At 40.9% G+C, this 15,570-nt stretch overlaps 1 protein-coding gene across 6 annotated transcripts in view; it reads right to left on the bottom strand.

Moving 5' to 3' along the window:
• The window catches only part of ACAP2 (ArfGAP with coiled-coil, ankyrin repeat and PH domains 2), a 127,824-nt gene extending 112,962 nt beyond the window's left edge, over positions 1-14,862 (bottom strand). For 5 of the 6 annotated variants that reach the window (XM_081062974.1, XM_081062976.1, XM_081062977.1 and 2 more), the window contains exon 1: positions 14,522-14,862. In XM_081062974.1, the coding sequence (XP_080919100.1) occupies positions 14,522-14,574 (53 nt within the window). In that variant the 5' untranslated portion in view covers positions 14,575-14,862. Of the gene's footprint in view, positions 1-13,318; positions 13,400-14,521 lie in introns of those variants that run through there. The other variant, XM_081062979.1, reaches the window with a different exon arrangement.
• Positions 14,863-15,570: the final 708 nt, after the last annotated feature.

Raw genomic sequence — 15,570 nt, 5'->3', positions numbered from 1 at the left:
AAGATCATTTTTCCATACTCATCAAAAAAATAAGCAACATGAGATGGTTAGTTATCATATTATCTATAATCCAGAAAAGTAGGGGGACAAGACATCCAAAACAGGAATAAGCAATAAGAGTTACGCCGTAACATCTTCATAGAACATATAATACAAGAATATCTTAAAATCATAAATCCTTCCTAGCAATATTGAAAATGTGTACATATTACTAAATAAAAAATAGTAAAGCTACTATAAATTTGCACTTTGATTATAAGAAGGTAATGTGTAAACTAATGAACATAGACTAGACCTCTGGCAATACTGCAATCCCACTGAGTTGAGACTTTTGGGGATGTTGGAACGGGGTGAATATATTTCGCATGTTAGACAGAGGTGAAATCTTTGGTAGCCAGAGGGTGGAATATAGTAGACAGAATAATGGCCACCAAAGAATGTCACATCCGAAACCCCAGAACTATGTTAGGTAAATGAAGGCAGCAAATACAGTTAAGATTGATAATCATCTGATCTGAAGATACGGAGATTATTCTGGAATTATCTGAGCAGGCCCAATGTTACAAGGGTCCTTATAAGGGAAAGAGAGAGAAAGAACAGCGAGGAGCACAGTCGATGCTCGCTTTGAAGACAGAAAGGGACCAGGAGCCAAGGGGCATGGGCAGACTCTTGAAACTGGAGACGGCAGAAAATACAGACTCTCGCCGGACCTCCTAAACAGGAACGCCGTGCTCACAGCACCTTGATTGGAACTGAGTGAAACCTGTGCTGAAATTCTGACCTCCAGGCCTATAATAACTTTGTACTGTTTCAGACTACTAAGTTTGGGATAATTTGTTATAGCAGCAATAGGAAACTAATAAAATGTACTGTGATTAGATTTAAGATGATCGGATGCTACTCTTATCTACCTAACAAAGGCAACAGAGAATCTACAATTTTTCATATACAATGTACAGCATTAAATCAAAAACTGGCCTCACCAAAAGAAAAAACTTAAAAAATATAGAAAAAGCTTCATTAGGAACTAAAAGTGAAACTAGAAAAAAACATGAAAGAAACAGATGAAAAGTTGGCAATTTCCACCAAAGAACAAGAATCTATAAACAAGAAAATGAAACGAAATTTCCCAAAGAGAAAAATACAGCTGAACTCCACAGATAGGTTTTACAGCAGTTTATACACAACAGATGAGCTTGATAAACAGGAACATAGGTCAACAAAAAATATTCTAATTCTCTATGAAGCGTAACATTTCAGAAAGAACATAAGAGAAATGTAGGACACAGAAAAAAAAATTTTAACATATGTAGTACTGAGTCTCAGAAGGAGAGAAGAAAGTGAAGCAGAGGCAATATTTCCAGATAATAACCAGGAATTTCACTCATACAAGCTGATGAAAGATACTATACAAACCCCATACTATATTGAAGAAACTCTACAAACCCAAAGCAGGATGAATGCAACAGAAACCACACCTAAACAAATAGTAAAATTGCTGAAAACCAGAGGCAAAGGGAAAAAAATGTTACAAGCAGGTAGGAGAAAAAAGATACATTGTCCTCCAAAGAGCAACAATTACAACTTATTAACTTATAACAAATGATAAAGACATAAAAAAACATAAACAAAAGACAATGAAATGAATTGTACTTAAAAAAAAAAAAAAAGCCAACCTACTATCCTGCTTTGGAAAACAGCGTCAAACATCAAAGAAAAACAAAAACATTTTCAGATATTACAAAAACTGAGGTGGTTTTTAGCCAGCAGATAAGTCCTCAAAGAAAAAACAAACTAGGTCTTCAAATTAAATGATAAATGTGCTAGGAAGTATCTTGTTTTATCCATATAAAACTATTACCTAACAATGACTAATAAAATCTATTACCTTTTTTATTATATTAGTTTAAATACTTTGATTTGAAAATCCAGAGAGGAAGTTTTAACTTCTATAAAGCTTCTCAAACAGCAGAAAACTGGAAATCAAAGTTAAAAAAAAAAAATCAATACGTTAAAAACCATTTTTTTAAATCACCAGGAAAAGTTTTGTTTATTTCAAAGTGAACACCTTTTTAGCTAGAACTGCAAAAATCAAAGTGGTTAATCCCATCAACTTTAATTTTGCATTGAGTCAATAAAAAAAAGTATACACACTGCTCACATTCTGTCTAAAAGTGACTTTAAAATACATACAGAGTTAAATCCTTGATAGTAATCATCCTAGTGTCCATTCTCCACTGTCTGCCTTGGATTAAACTGTTTTATCATATTTTACACTTCAATACTGGACTGTAGTTTTTTAAGCTGTGAAAAATTTTACAGTTAAATTTGAGTATGTCTGTAGTAGCAGAGGAAATAAAAGCTTTAAAAGGAAAAATTGACCATATTTCAATAAAAAATCCTGACTTATTTCAGGTAAAAATTACTGTAAGATTATAATCAAGTCAATTCTTTCTGTAAGAACTTCATCTCTGAAACAGGAATATATTCCTCTTTATATCCAACATGTTCATTTACCTCAATGTTTATAGAGACTTAACTCATTAATTCTCATGTATCTAACCTTCAGATCCTTCTAGTTACAATTCAGTGGACACAGACTTCATGTAATCTCTAATAAACATTCCTATCTCCTCACAGCAGTTTTCCTCTGTGACCTCTCAGTTCACTTATTCTTTGGCTCTGATATCATTTCAAATTTAAATCTTAAAGGCACTGTGTCTTCATTTTTTGTTGTATAGGTTTTTTTTTCTTCCTCTTCTTTTGCTCACTCTACCTTCTTAAATACTTTACACATAAAATCTATACAAGACCTTTACTGCTCTCCTACAAAGTTGAATGAAGTCTGTCCATTGACTTTTACTGTTTCATCATCCACAACTTTGATGATTTTCATTTTTACAAGTAACATGCCTAACGTATGAAAGAAGATATATTCTAGATGCTCCCAACCAATAGTTAATTTCCACATGGGAAAGCCAACTCTACAGATAGGTTTATTAAATCATCCAAGCTACTCTTGAGCCTGGGAAAAAGTAAGAAGACTGCACATGGTCTCACAACCTGTAAGTGAAAAAGAAACAGGTAATCTTCCTCGACAGCCCACATACTTGGTCCGTATTCACTACCCTAAAAGAGTGTTCTCCAGTATAAATTTTGCTTTGCCTATCAACAGCACAGAAACTTCCAGTTAAACACCACAGATTGAATACACCCATTTATCTCCATTTTCTCCAAAACTCCAAGTAAAAGGAAAAGAAATGGAGGGAATAAGTACTAATCTACAATGACAAAGAACAGAAGCCCTAATACCATGTTTCCCTAAAAATAAGACCTAGCCATCAGCTCTAATGCGTCTTTTGAAGCAAAAATTAATATAAAACCCGGTCTTATTTTACTATAAGACCGGGTCTATAATATATTATTATATAATACAATACAATATAATACTTGGTCTTATATTAATTTTTGCTCCAAAAGACGCATTAGAGCTGATGGTCCAGCTAGGTCTTATTTTGGGGAAACACGGTAGTAACAACACAATTCTGGAAACTGAAAGGCAGATAAAAGACAACTAATTCACTTGGACCAGAGAAAGCTAAAACCTAAGTCTTCAAAGTGCATTGGTGAAGCCAATTTAAAGCAAGATTCACCACACAGAATCCCTAGATAACTAGAAGCATGAAGAAGTAATATGTCTCAAAATGCAGTGATGGGGGGGCGGGGGGGTTGTAAAAACAGGAAGATTCGTTGAAATCTTGTATTTATAAGGAGGAATCACTCTTCAGACCCTTCTCACTTGACTCCTCCATCCAGACATGAGCACCCCTCCCTCACCCTGACAGAAGATGGGAATTTTATTTTCTGTAAAGGTTTATGTAATTAAATCATAGGTATTGAATAAAAGTCAGAAAAATTTCCTATCTACAGCCCTTCTCCAGGCCCCTTCCCTACCCAGCTCAGCTCCTCTAAAGCAAGCATCTTACGCTATATCTAACAGGCAGAACATCTTAAAGAACATCTGTCAGGTAAACATGAGAAGACCTAAACGTACTGATATTTGGGAGTGGCTGCAATGAAAATATTGCCCTGTAGTGAAGCTCACCAGTCAACAAGCCATAGGAAAGCATGTGGTCATTCCAATAGCCTTGTAAGTGCCTCATTCTGTGATGTGAACAGAGAGCCAAGGAACAGCAAAAACATTTAAGGAAAACTTCTAAAAGAAAATCAGACACCAAAACAAACAAAAAGACTTGAAGGAAAGAGATAATTCAGAGAAAAAAACAACTGTAACTGTGATTAATTTCTTCAGAGTTGTAAGAAAAGCTCTTAAAGAACGAGTTGATATTTAAAAGGAATATTTTGATAGTAAGAAAGAACTCGTGGAAACTAGGGTTAGAAAACAAGTTGGCTGTATCATCCAAAAAGTAGAAAAAGGCAAATAAATAGAAAAGGAGGAAAGAAAATAATTCAAAATACAAATATAAAAATAAACAAAAGTCTAGAAAAAAAGAAAAAAGGAGGAAGATTAATCATCAAAGAAATAATATGATTCCCCAGAACTAAAAGATGAGTTTTCAGATGGAAAGTATCCAAGACAACGAACAAAAAAGACCCACCCGAAGAAGCCACATCATTATGAAATTTCAGAATACTAGAAATAAAGAGAACATTTAGAAAACCTTCAGAGATGAAAAAGGAAAAAGTAAATCAAAACAGGCACCGTACGTCAACAGCAACATTGAAAACCAGAAGACAATGGGGTAATGCCTGCAAATTCTGAGAGAAAATGGTTTCAACCTACAATCCTACAAACATCTCCAGACATGTTCAGTCTCAAAAAAAAGAAAAAAAAATGCACCTTTTTGAGGGAAGGTAAGGAAAACTATCTTCTGCCAAAAAAAATAAATAGGAAAGACAACAACTTGAAAATCAACAAAAAAATAAATCCAAAATAGGAAAGGCAGAGGTAATTCCCATATTAAAAGGGACTTGGGGGGGCTGGCCAGGTGGCTCAGGCGGTTGGAGCTCCGTGCTCCTAACTCCGAAGGCTGTCGGTTCGATTCCCACATGGGCCAGTGGGCTCCCAACCACAAGGTTGCCGGTTGAATTCCTAGGGTCCCACAAAGGATGGTGGGCAGTGCCCCCTGAAACTAACAATGGCAACTGGACCTGGAGCTGAGCTGCACCCTCCACAACTAAGACTGAAAGGACAACAGCTTGACTTGGAAAAAGTCCTGGAGGTACAGTCCTGTTCCTCTTCCTCTCCAAAAAAAAGGGGCAAAAAAAAGGCGGGGGGAGGGGGGGACTTGGGACAGCAGGATGGCTCAGCTGGTTAGAGCACCAGCTCCCAACAACAGGGTTGCCGGTTCAATTTCCACATGGGATGATGGGCTGCGCCCCCTTCAACTAAAGATTGAAAACGGCTTCTGGAGCTGAGCTGCGCCCTCCGCAACTAGACTGAAGGACGACTTGGAGCTGATGGGCCCTGGAGAAACAGTTTCCCACCCAATATTCCCCAATAAAATTAAAAAAAAAAAAGTAAAGGGACTCAAGAGACTAAAAAGACAAGGCACAGACTAGGAGAAAAGATTTGCAAAATACCTATCTAATAAAAGATCTACTATTTAAAATACACAAAGAACTCTAGAATTCAACAAGAAAACAAACAACCCAATTTAAAAATGGGCCAAAGACCCTAACTAACATGCACCTTGCCAAAGAAGATATACAGATGGCAAAAGCATATGAAAAGATATTCCACATCATATGTCAACAGAGAAATGCAAAAAACCAAAGTCCAGAATACTGACACCACCAAATGCTGGCGAGAATGGGGAACAATATTGCGGTGGGAACGCAAAACGGCACAGCCACTTTGGAAGACAGTTTGTGGGTTTTTTACAAAACTAAAACATGCTCTTTCTATACAATCCAGCAACTGCGCTTCTTGGTATTTACCCAAAGGAGTTGAAAGCTTACGTCCACACAGAAACCTGCACATGCACGTATATAACAGCTTTAGTCAGAACTGCCCACACTTGGAAGCAACAAGCTCTCCTTCAGCCGGTGATGGATAAACTGTGGTCCATCCAGACACTGGAATGCTAGTCAGCGCTAAAAAGGAATGAACTATAGAGCCATGAAAAGACATGGAGGAACCTTAAATGTATATTATTAAGTAAAAGAAGTTAATCAGAAAAAGCTACATGCTACGTGACTCCACCCATGTGACATTCTGTAAAAGGCAAAACTATGGAGAGAGTACACACATCGGTAGTTGGGGCACCGGGGGGGAGGAATAGGCAGAGCACAGAGAATTATCAGGGCAGGGAACCTAATCTGTAAGATACTTACAATGGTGAATGCATGCCATTATATACACATTTGTAGAAATCAAAAGGTGCACCTCCCCCGGGAACCCTAATGTAAACTCTGGACTCTGAGTGGTGATGCTGTGTCAGTGTAGGTTCATCAGTTGTAACAAACGTACCATTCTTGTGAGGGATGTTGATAATGGGATAGGCTATGCACGTGTGCGGGTAGAGAATATATGCAAATTTTCTGTATCTCTATTTTGCTGTGAACCCAAGCTTCCTCTAAAAAATAAAATCTATTTTTAAAGAAGCAAAGGGAATAGTCACAAAACATGTATCTGACATACATATTCATGTAGCCAGAAAATATAAAGAACTTCACTTAAAAAATAAAGACAACACATTTTTTTAGTGGGCAAAAGATGTGAACATACATTACACACAAGAAGGTATCAAATGACAAATGAGTACTTTAAAAAGTGCTCAACATCATTAACTAACTGCAAAATTAAAAACATAACCACACTGAGACTTCTGGATCAGCATGTAAGGAGCTTAGAAGTCACCACTCCATCCTAACAAGTAAAAAGCTAAACAAACAAAAATCAATAATTCTTCTTAGATCCATTAGACAAGTGAGGTCATGGGGCAAACTGCTGCCCCCAAAAGTGGAGAGACAGACAAGTGGATACTGGAGAGGAAACTTCTGTGGGAACCAGTGCCATGTCTTTTGAAGCACAAAAGTTTTAAATTTTAATGAAATCTAATTTATTGATTTTTTTCCTTTAGTTGCTTGTACTTTAGGGAGTCATATCTAACAAACTATTACCTAATTCAAGGTCACAAAGATTTACCCCTATGTTTTCTTCTAAGAATGTTATAGTTTTAGCTCTTACATTTAGGCCTATGACCCATTTAGAGTTAATTCTGCATATGGTATAGAGATCCAACTTCATTCTTTTGCATGTGGATATCCAGTTGTTTCAGCACCATTTGTTGAAAAGACTATTCTTTCTTCCACTGAACTGTATTGGCATCCTTGTCAAATGTTGGTTTATTCTAAATGTAAGGTTTTGTTTCTGCACTCTCAATTCTATTCCATTGATCTATATTTCTATCCTTATGCCGGTACCACACTTGATTACAATAACTTTGCATTAAGTTTTTAAATTGGGAAGTGAATCCTCAAACTTGGTTCTTCTTTCTCAACATGGTTTTGTCTATCCTGAGTCACTTGTATTTCCATATCAACTTTAGGATAAGCTTGTCAATCTTCAAAGAAACCAGCTGGAATTTTGGTAGGGGTTGTGTTTAATCTATAGAGCAATTTGGGAAGTACAGTCGTCTTAACAACATTAAGTCTTCTGATTTATAAACATGGAATGTCTTTCCATTTATTTAGGTCTTTAATTTCTTTAAATCATGTTAGGTAGTTTTCAGGGTAAACTCTTGCACTTCTTTGGTTAAATATATTTCTAAGTGTTTTATTCTTTTTGATGCCACTGTTAAATAGAATCATTTTATTTACTACAGAAATACAAATGATCACCGCAAACTGATCTTGTATCCTGAGCCTTGCTGAACTTACTAGTTCTCATTGATTTTTGTAGATTCCTTAAGATTTTCTATATAGAAGTATATAGTAGTAAGTAGAGATGGTGTTACTACTTTATTTTTCATTCTTGCCTAATTGCTCAGCTATAATCTCCACTACATTGTTGAATAGAAGTGAGGAGAGGGGACTTCTTGTTCCTGATCTTGGGGGAAAACTGTTAGTCTTTCACCATTAAGTATGATGTCAGCTGAGAGTGTTGATAGCTGTGCTTCATCAAGGTAAGCAAGTTCTCTATTCCTAGTTACTAAGTATTTTCATCATGAAAGTGTGCTGGATTTGCTCAGATTCTTTATATCTATTAAGATGATTCTGTGGTTTTTGTCCTTTGTATTCTTAATGTGTTGTATCACATTGATTGGTATTTGTTTCGTGCGATAAATTCCACTGGGTCCTGTACAATTCCTTTTATATGTTGCTGCATTTGGTTTGCTAATATTTTGTTGAGGATTTTTGTATCTGTATTCATAAGGGATATTGGTCTATAGTTTTCTTGTCATATCTTTGGCTTTGGTAGCAGGGTAATACTGGTCTTACAGAATGAGTTGAGAAGTGATACTGTCTTGTCTTTTCATGGAAGAGTTTGTGAAGGATTGTTGTTCATTCATCTTTAAACATTTGGTAGAATTCATCAGTGAAGCCATCTTGCCTTGGGCTTTTCTTTTGGGGAAGCTTTTTGATTACTAATTCAATCTATTTTTTTATATCTAGTCAGATATTTATTTCTTCTTGAGTCAGTTTCAGTAGTTTGTCTTTCTAGGAAAATATTCCTTTCATCTAGCTTAACTAATTTACTGTCATAGAATTATTCATAGTATTATCTTATAATCCTTATTTCTGTAACACAAGTAGTGGTGTCCCCTCTTTCATTCCTAAGTCTAGTAATTTAAGTTTTCTCCCTTTTCTTCTTGGTCAGTCTAGATCAAGGTTTATCAATTCTGTTGATCTTTTCAAATAATCAACTTTTGGTTTCACTGATTTTTCTCTATCGTTCTTCTATTCTCTATTTTCATTTATTTCTGCTTAAGCCTTTTTTTATTTCCTCCCTTTTCCTGCTTTGAAATTAGTTTGCTCTTCTTTTTCTAGTTTCGAAAAATGGAATGTTAATCACTGAACTGAGATCTTTCTTTTTGCTTGTTTGTTTTGTTTAAGGAGGGCGCAGCTCACAGTGGCCCATGAGGGGATTGAACTGGCAACCTTAGTGTTATCAGCACCATGCTCTAACCAACTGAGCTAAGCAGCCATCTCAGATCTTTCTTCTTTTTTAATGTAGAGTTTCTATGTATAAATTTTCCTCTACACACTTCTTTAGCTGCATCCCATAAGTTTGGTACGTTGTATTTTGGATTCATTTTTCTGAGAGCATTTCCTAATTTCTTATGTGATTTTTTAAAATAAATTTTATTAGGGGAATATTGGAAAACAGTGTGTTTCTCCAGGGCCCATCAGCTCCAACTCCAGTTGCCATTTTCAATCTTTTATTACAGGGGCACAGCCCACCATCCCATATGGGAATTAAACCAGCAACCTTGTTAAGAGCTCATGCTTTAACCAGCTGAGCCATCCGGCTGTCCCTCCAGAAGCTCAGAGGCAGCCCGTTATCTTGAATCTAGTTGTGGAGGGCGCAGCTCAATAGCCCATGTGGGAATCGAACCTGCAAACCTGTTGGTCAGAGCTTGCACTCTAACCAACTGAGCCATCCAGCCGCCCCTGTGATTTCTTTTTTTGCTCTATTGGTTTAGGAGTGTGTTGCTTAATTTCCATTTATCTGTGAATCTTTCAGATTTTGTTTTTGTTATTGACTTCTAATTTCATCACAAGCCAAAAAACATTTTATATAGTTTCAATCCTTTTAAATTTATTGAAACTTGTTTAATGGCCTAACATACAATCTACGATAAAGTTTCATACGCACTTCAGAAGAATGTGAATTCTGCTGCTCTGTGAAGTGTTCTATCGATATCTTTTAAGTATTACTGTCTTATAGTATTGTTCACATCTTCTCTTTCCTTATTAATCATCTGCAGTTGTTCTACCCATTATCGAAAGTATTTGGGGCCAGCCTGGTGGCTCAGGCGGCTGGAGCTCCATGCTCCGAACTCCGAAGGCTGCCAGTTCCATTCCCACATGGGCCAGTGGGCTCTCAACCAAGAAAGAGTGAATTCACTTCCAGATCTACCATTTGAAAGTCCACCATTAACAAGGCCAATTTAACTTCTTATAATATCCAGTTTGAGATTTTTTTAAACATCTTTAAAATAAGGATAATAATTCCCACCTCACCATACTGTATATTTTAACATTAAATGAGAGAGTAACTACAAAAGCATCTAATATGAGGTCTGGCACATTATAAAAACTTGTTATTCCTTACTTCAACTTAAGTTGATTTTATATTAAAGAATTAGAGGCTGCACTGCAGAATAGCAGAATTCCTGCATTTTGGTTCATGATAAACTACTTTATAATTCCACTCTCTTACCTCTGAAATGAAAACACATTTCCCCTCATCCTTGCCCACTATGTTTTCCCTGTATACAGTGCTGGTTGTTACAAGTGTATCTGTTATAAAGATGGAATGTAAAATGGCAAAGCAGCCTGGACTGGCACCAGCTTAACAGCAAAACATAACCAACATATTGTTTACATTTTATTCCAATGTCTTTCACCCATTCAAAAGTTTTGCCCCAAACATCTTTTTAAGATTTTTGACCTGTTATTGAACTAGGATCTTATCTAAAATAGAATCTACAATTGAAAATACTTCAGAATGGTGCACAACAAACATTGTTAAGGATAAAAAATAAGTACATCAGATAAAGACTAAAATGTTTAAAAGCTTGCTAATGCCAATTTTTTTTTTTTTGAGCATTGCTTAGAGCAAAAATCTTTCACAATACAGAACGTACTAATAAAAGTCAACTTTTTGTTTCAAGGAAAATATTCACTTCCTAAATGAACCATGTTTACATAAAGGAAAAGCACAATTTTTATTAAAATTTTTAAAAGCAACTACACATACAACTAATAGCCCAAACAAGTTCAAACTTCTTCAATAAGTATTTGTCAAAATGGAAACATCCCACTTTTAAAAAGTACACTTAGGCATTTATTTCATTGTAAATTTTTAGATAAACAAGATTTAGACCTTTAGAATGGTTTTTTAAAAACTAAAAAGGCAACCCCCCAAAATTACAAAATTACAAAACGAAATGTGCCTTCCAATCTTAATAAAAAGTTCATCAGAATGTAAAAGTAGGTCTGGCCCGGTGGCTCAGGTGGTTGGAGCGCTGTGCTCCTAACACCGAGGTCGCGGGTTCGATTCCCACATGGGCCAGTGAGCTGTGCCCTCTACAGCTAAGACTGTGAACAACAGCCCTCCCTGGAGCACAGTGTGCTGCCGTGGGCTGCTGTGGGCTACTGTGTGCCACCGTGAGTGGCCGGTGGCCAGCGTTAAGTGGTCGGCAGTCCGTATGAGTGGCCAGCAGTGAGCTGTCATGGGCTACTGTGTGCTGCCGTGAGCTACCATGTGCCACCATGGGTGGCCAGTGGCCAGCATGAGTGGCCGGCAGCCATTGGGAGCGGCGGGCAGCCGTGAGCTGCTGTGAGCGGCCCACCTACCACTGGTGACCCACTGCCTCAGCCAAGGGGAGCGCAAGGCTCATAATATCAGCCTGGGCCAGGGAGCTGTGTCCTACACAACTAGACTGAGAGACAACGGCTTGAACTGAGGGAACCTGGGGGGGAGGCGGAAGAAAGGGAGAGAGAGAAAAAGAATGTAAAAGTAACCACCGACTTTATTCAAATTACTAAAGACAATGTTGCAACTGCAGGATCTTTCTCTCATTTCAATCAGTGGTCCTTTTGTTTCCCTCCTCAATTTAACAGAAAAATTAATTTTTAAAGCTGGAACATTGGTGAAATTTTTCTTCAGCAAGACCTGTCTTTTGCATTAATTCTACAGCATCCAAGGCAGTTATGTCCACATGGGAGACTTAAACGTCACAAGATTCATTTGTGAATTAAAATAAAAATGTGAATTAATGTAAAAACAGCACAATAGATCAGGAAGCTACAGGGAATACACAGAGCAACTGCCTTGCTATTAAAAAAACGAGCCCAGTCCTCAGGAACCTCCTGTTTCGATACGCAAGTTTCATTATATCATTCATAAACAGGCACAATACTCTTAAAAGTCACGTTTCTTACACATAAAGCATGTGAATAAAAAGACTTCTGAAATATTCTTTCCAAATGCTACAGAAAACTACATAATAATGGGGTAATAGAAAAACTGTAAAAACTAGGAATGTAAATGATGAGATTTCTTTCTTGACATTCTTCCCTCTATGTGCAAATCTAATCTAGTCCCAAAAATGTACACAAGATATTGGAGTTCTTTGAATCTTTGTTTCCCTTCTCAATTTGCAGCCAACAATAATTAGAATATCAGAAACAACTCTTGAAAATCTCTAATATCTTAATTAAAACAGAACAGATACTATATTCAAGTTCAACAAAAGTTCACTATAAGGGTGGCCGGTTAGCTCAGCTGGTTAGAGCACATACTGGTAACACCAAGGTTGCCGGTTCTGTCGCTGCGTGGGCCACTGTGAGCTGTGCTTTCCTTAAAAAAAGAATTGATTGTAGGAAACTTAGGTGTCAGGAATAAAGTGCTCTTTAAATTTGATTAATTATACAAAGATCTCCTCTACAGCAAAATCAGTGATACCAGTTTAAGCAAGAATAAAATAAAATATAAACAAAAGTTCACTATAATATCCATACAACTTAATCAGTATCTTTCCGTCCTATTTTTATATTCAATGATTCCTTTATTTCAAAAACAAAGATACAGTTACAGGGTTTATGACCAACACTAGCAGCTAGAAATTTCCAAGTCACTTCTCTCAACTTGTTTTTTAAAAAAAAAACCAAACTTAAATGTGAAACAAACTGAGCACAAAGCCACATTCTCTAGGAGAAAATGCTGTGATTACCTCATTAAAACCAAAACAAATAGCTGAGTCGCAATAATAAAACTTTCACAAAAAGCAATAGAACTTTCTGAGGTACACTTTAAAAATTACTTCATTTGCCACACAAGCCTGGCATTTAACCTGCAAAGCTGCGGGAGACAATCCACCGGTGCCTCCTCTGGCTCCTTCGATTCACGCAGAACATAAAAGTTGCAACAACTAATACCAACAACAGCCATCAAACCAGGTGCAGCTTTTTACAAGCAAGAGCCCTAAGCTCCTAATAAAATGAACAACAAAACAATAATCAAAGATCAAAACAAAAAACAGTGTTCATAAATTTCCTTAGGAGTCCCTTAGTTTTACAATACTTTGCGTTTCACTGAAAAGAGAATGGGAAATGGAATTACCATTGATAAGGGCGAGAACAGTTAGTTCCCAGGCGCAGGATACGAGAATTGACCACTGAGGCTTGGCCTGGAGACCAGCGGCGCGCGCGCGCGCACACGCACACACACGTGCACGCGCGCGCACACACACCCCCACACAACACACACAACACACACACACACCCCGCGCCGCCGCCCCGCCCCCCGCCACCCCCTCCCCCAATCCTCCGAGGTCGCGTTCAAGAAATGTCCCTATCTAAGGGGAGTGTGAAGGCCTTAACGTTTGAGGGCCTAAGGACAGCCCTGCAAATGCACTGTAAAACACACCTAAGAACAGAGCTCCACGCTCCAAAACCATTCAAGAGTTTCCTGCGATGCCCGAAACGGAAAGCGCGCGTGGTGCGGACGCCCTCAGGACTGCCGCGTCCCCCACGCGAGGGAGGGCTGCCCGGGAGCACGGGAGCACGGGAGCCGCCGCGCGGGCGTCCGTGACAGGCCCGCCGGGAGCCTCCGGCCGGGATCCCGGGCGCTCGCGGGCCGACGCCGCTGGGAAAGGACCGCGAAGGCAACCCTCAGGGCCCTCCTACTTCCGTTCTCGAGACGCAGACGCACCGCTGCTTCTAGTCCTCACCCCCAACCCAACACCCCTCGGCAGCGCGCCCCGCTCTCAGAGCTGAGGGGGACGCGCGGGGACCAAGTGTGCTGAGCGACCCCCGCTCCCCCGCGGCGGGGGCACCGCGCGGCAGGAGTCCGCGCCCCAGCTCGCCCCCCGCCACTTCCTCCACCCGGGGGGGGGGCGGAGAAGCGCAAAGAGGAACCGAGCGGACTGCAGGAGGGTACGCCGCAAGGTCCCTCGCAGAGGGGGGCGGCGGGCGTGGACACGGCGGGGCGGAAGGGAGGGGAAAGGACGAGCGGCGGGAGCGAGGGGACGAAAGCGCACGACCCAAAGGGCACGAGTCCCCGGGGACGCGGCAGCACCGGTCCTACAGGCGGGGAGCGCTTCGCCCGGGCACAGGGCGCGGAGGGGGATCGGGAGGCGACGTGCTCCCCGCGGCGCAGCCCCGCCGCCCTGGAAGGGGCGTGGGGGCTGCAGGGCCCTGGCCGAGTGCGGAGAGGCGGCGACGGCCGCCCGCCCCGTCGGAGGCGCGGGCTGAGGGCCCTCCGCGCCTCCCTCGGGCCCCACCGCCGGGGGAGCAGCTCCGGCAGGACGGCCGCGCGCGTTACCTGAAGCGGGGCGAGTCCTTCAGACACTCCTCGAAATCCACCGTCATCTTCATCCTGCCTCCGCCTCGCCTCGCTGGCGGCGCTGGAAGAGCCGAGGGGGCCGCGGGAGCGGCCGCGCTGGGGACCCAGACGGCTACGGCGGGCTCACGGCCGCGACTAGCGCTGCGCCGAGCTGAGGAGGGCGCCTCGCCCGCTGGTCATAGCAGCCGCGAAGACCGCGGCGGCAGCAACGGCTAGTCAGGCCGCAGTTCGGCCCCTCTTCCACCCCCAGCAGAGAGCCGGCCTCAGGGAAACGGCCCCGGAGTGACAGCGTCCGCCAGCCAGCCACGAACTCGGTGGCCAATGGGAGGGGCTTCCGGCAGCACCGCCTGCGGGCGCTCAGGCAACGCGACTGAGCGACCGTAGCTCAAGCCAATGAGCAGCTCGACCGTGAGGGTCTTCTTGTCTTATGCGTTCCCGAGGACCAACCGGAATGCGCAGGCGTTGTTAGGCGGGACGCACCGTTGCTGGGAGGCCCGCAGCAGAGGCTCCTCGGAAGGAAGTCACGTGGCTCCGCGCGGTGCTTCCCTCCGAGCCCCCGCCTCTCTCCTGCATCTCCAGCCCCGCCCTGCTGAGCTGCCAACGCGGAGGAGCCGCCTCCTGCAGGTCTGAGCAAGGAGCTTTGCTTTTTAAGGCAGCTTTGCAGAATTCTGAAGGAGTTAGGGCCAGCAATTGTAAAACGAAGAGACAGACTAAATATCCGCTTCCTTTCAGTTTAGAGAAACTGAGGCCAAAAAAGGAGCGAGGGTAACTTGAATGATAAAATGCGTCTTTTGGTTATTGGCTTAATAATTTAGAAATATATCCCATGTATATCTTTTTATATAACCAAAGACTGCTTCCTGAAGGAACTGGCATTTGTGGTGGGCATCGAAAGATCAGAAGGATTTAGACAGGTATGAGATGCCTCTCTTGTGGGTGTCTTGTGTGGAGGAACCGTTATAAAAGCTACAGAAGACATTCCTCACTGACACCCTACGCTTAGTAGCCCTCTCCAGTTCTAAGATGAC

This window comes from Rhinolophus hipposideros (genome assembly GCF_964194185.1).
Source record: "Rhinolophus hipposideros genome assembly, chromosome: 2".
Classification (NCBI taxonomy): Eukaryota; Metazoa; Chordata; class Mammalia; order Chiroptera; family Rhinolophidae; genus Rhinolophus; species Rhinolophus hipposideros.
This window is presented reverse-complemented; position numbering and strand designations above follow the sequence as displayed.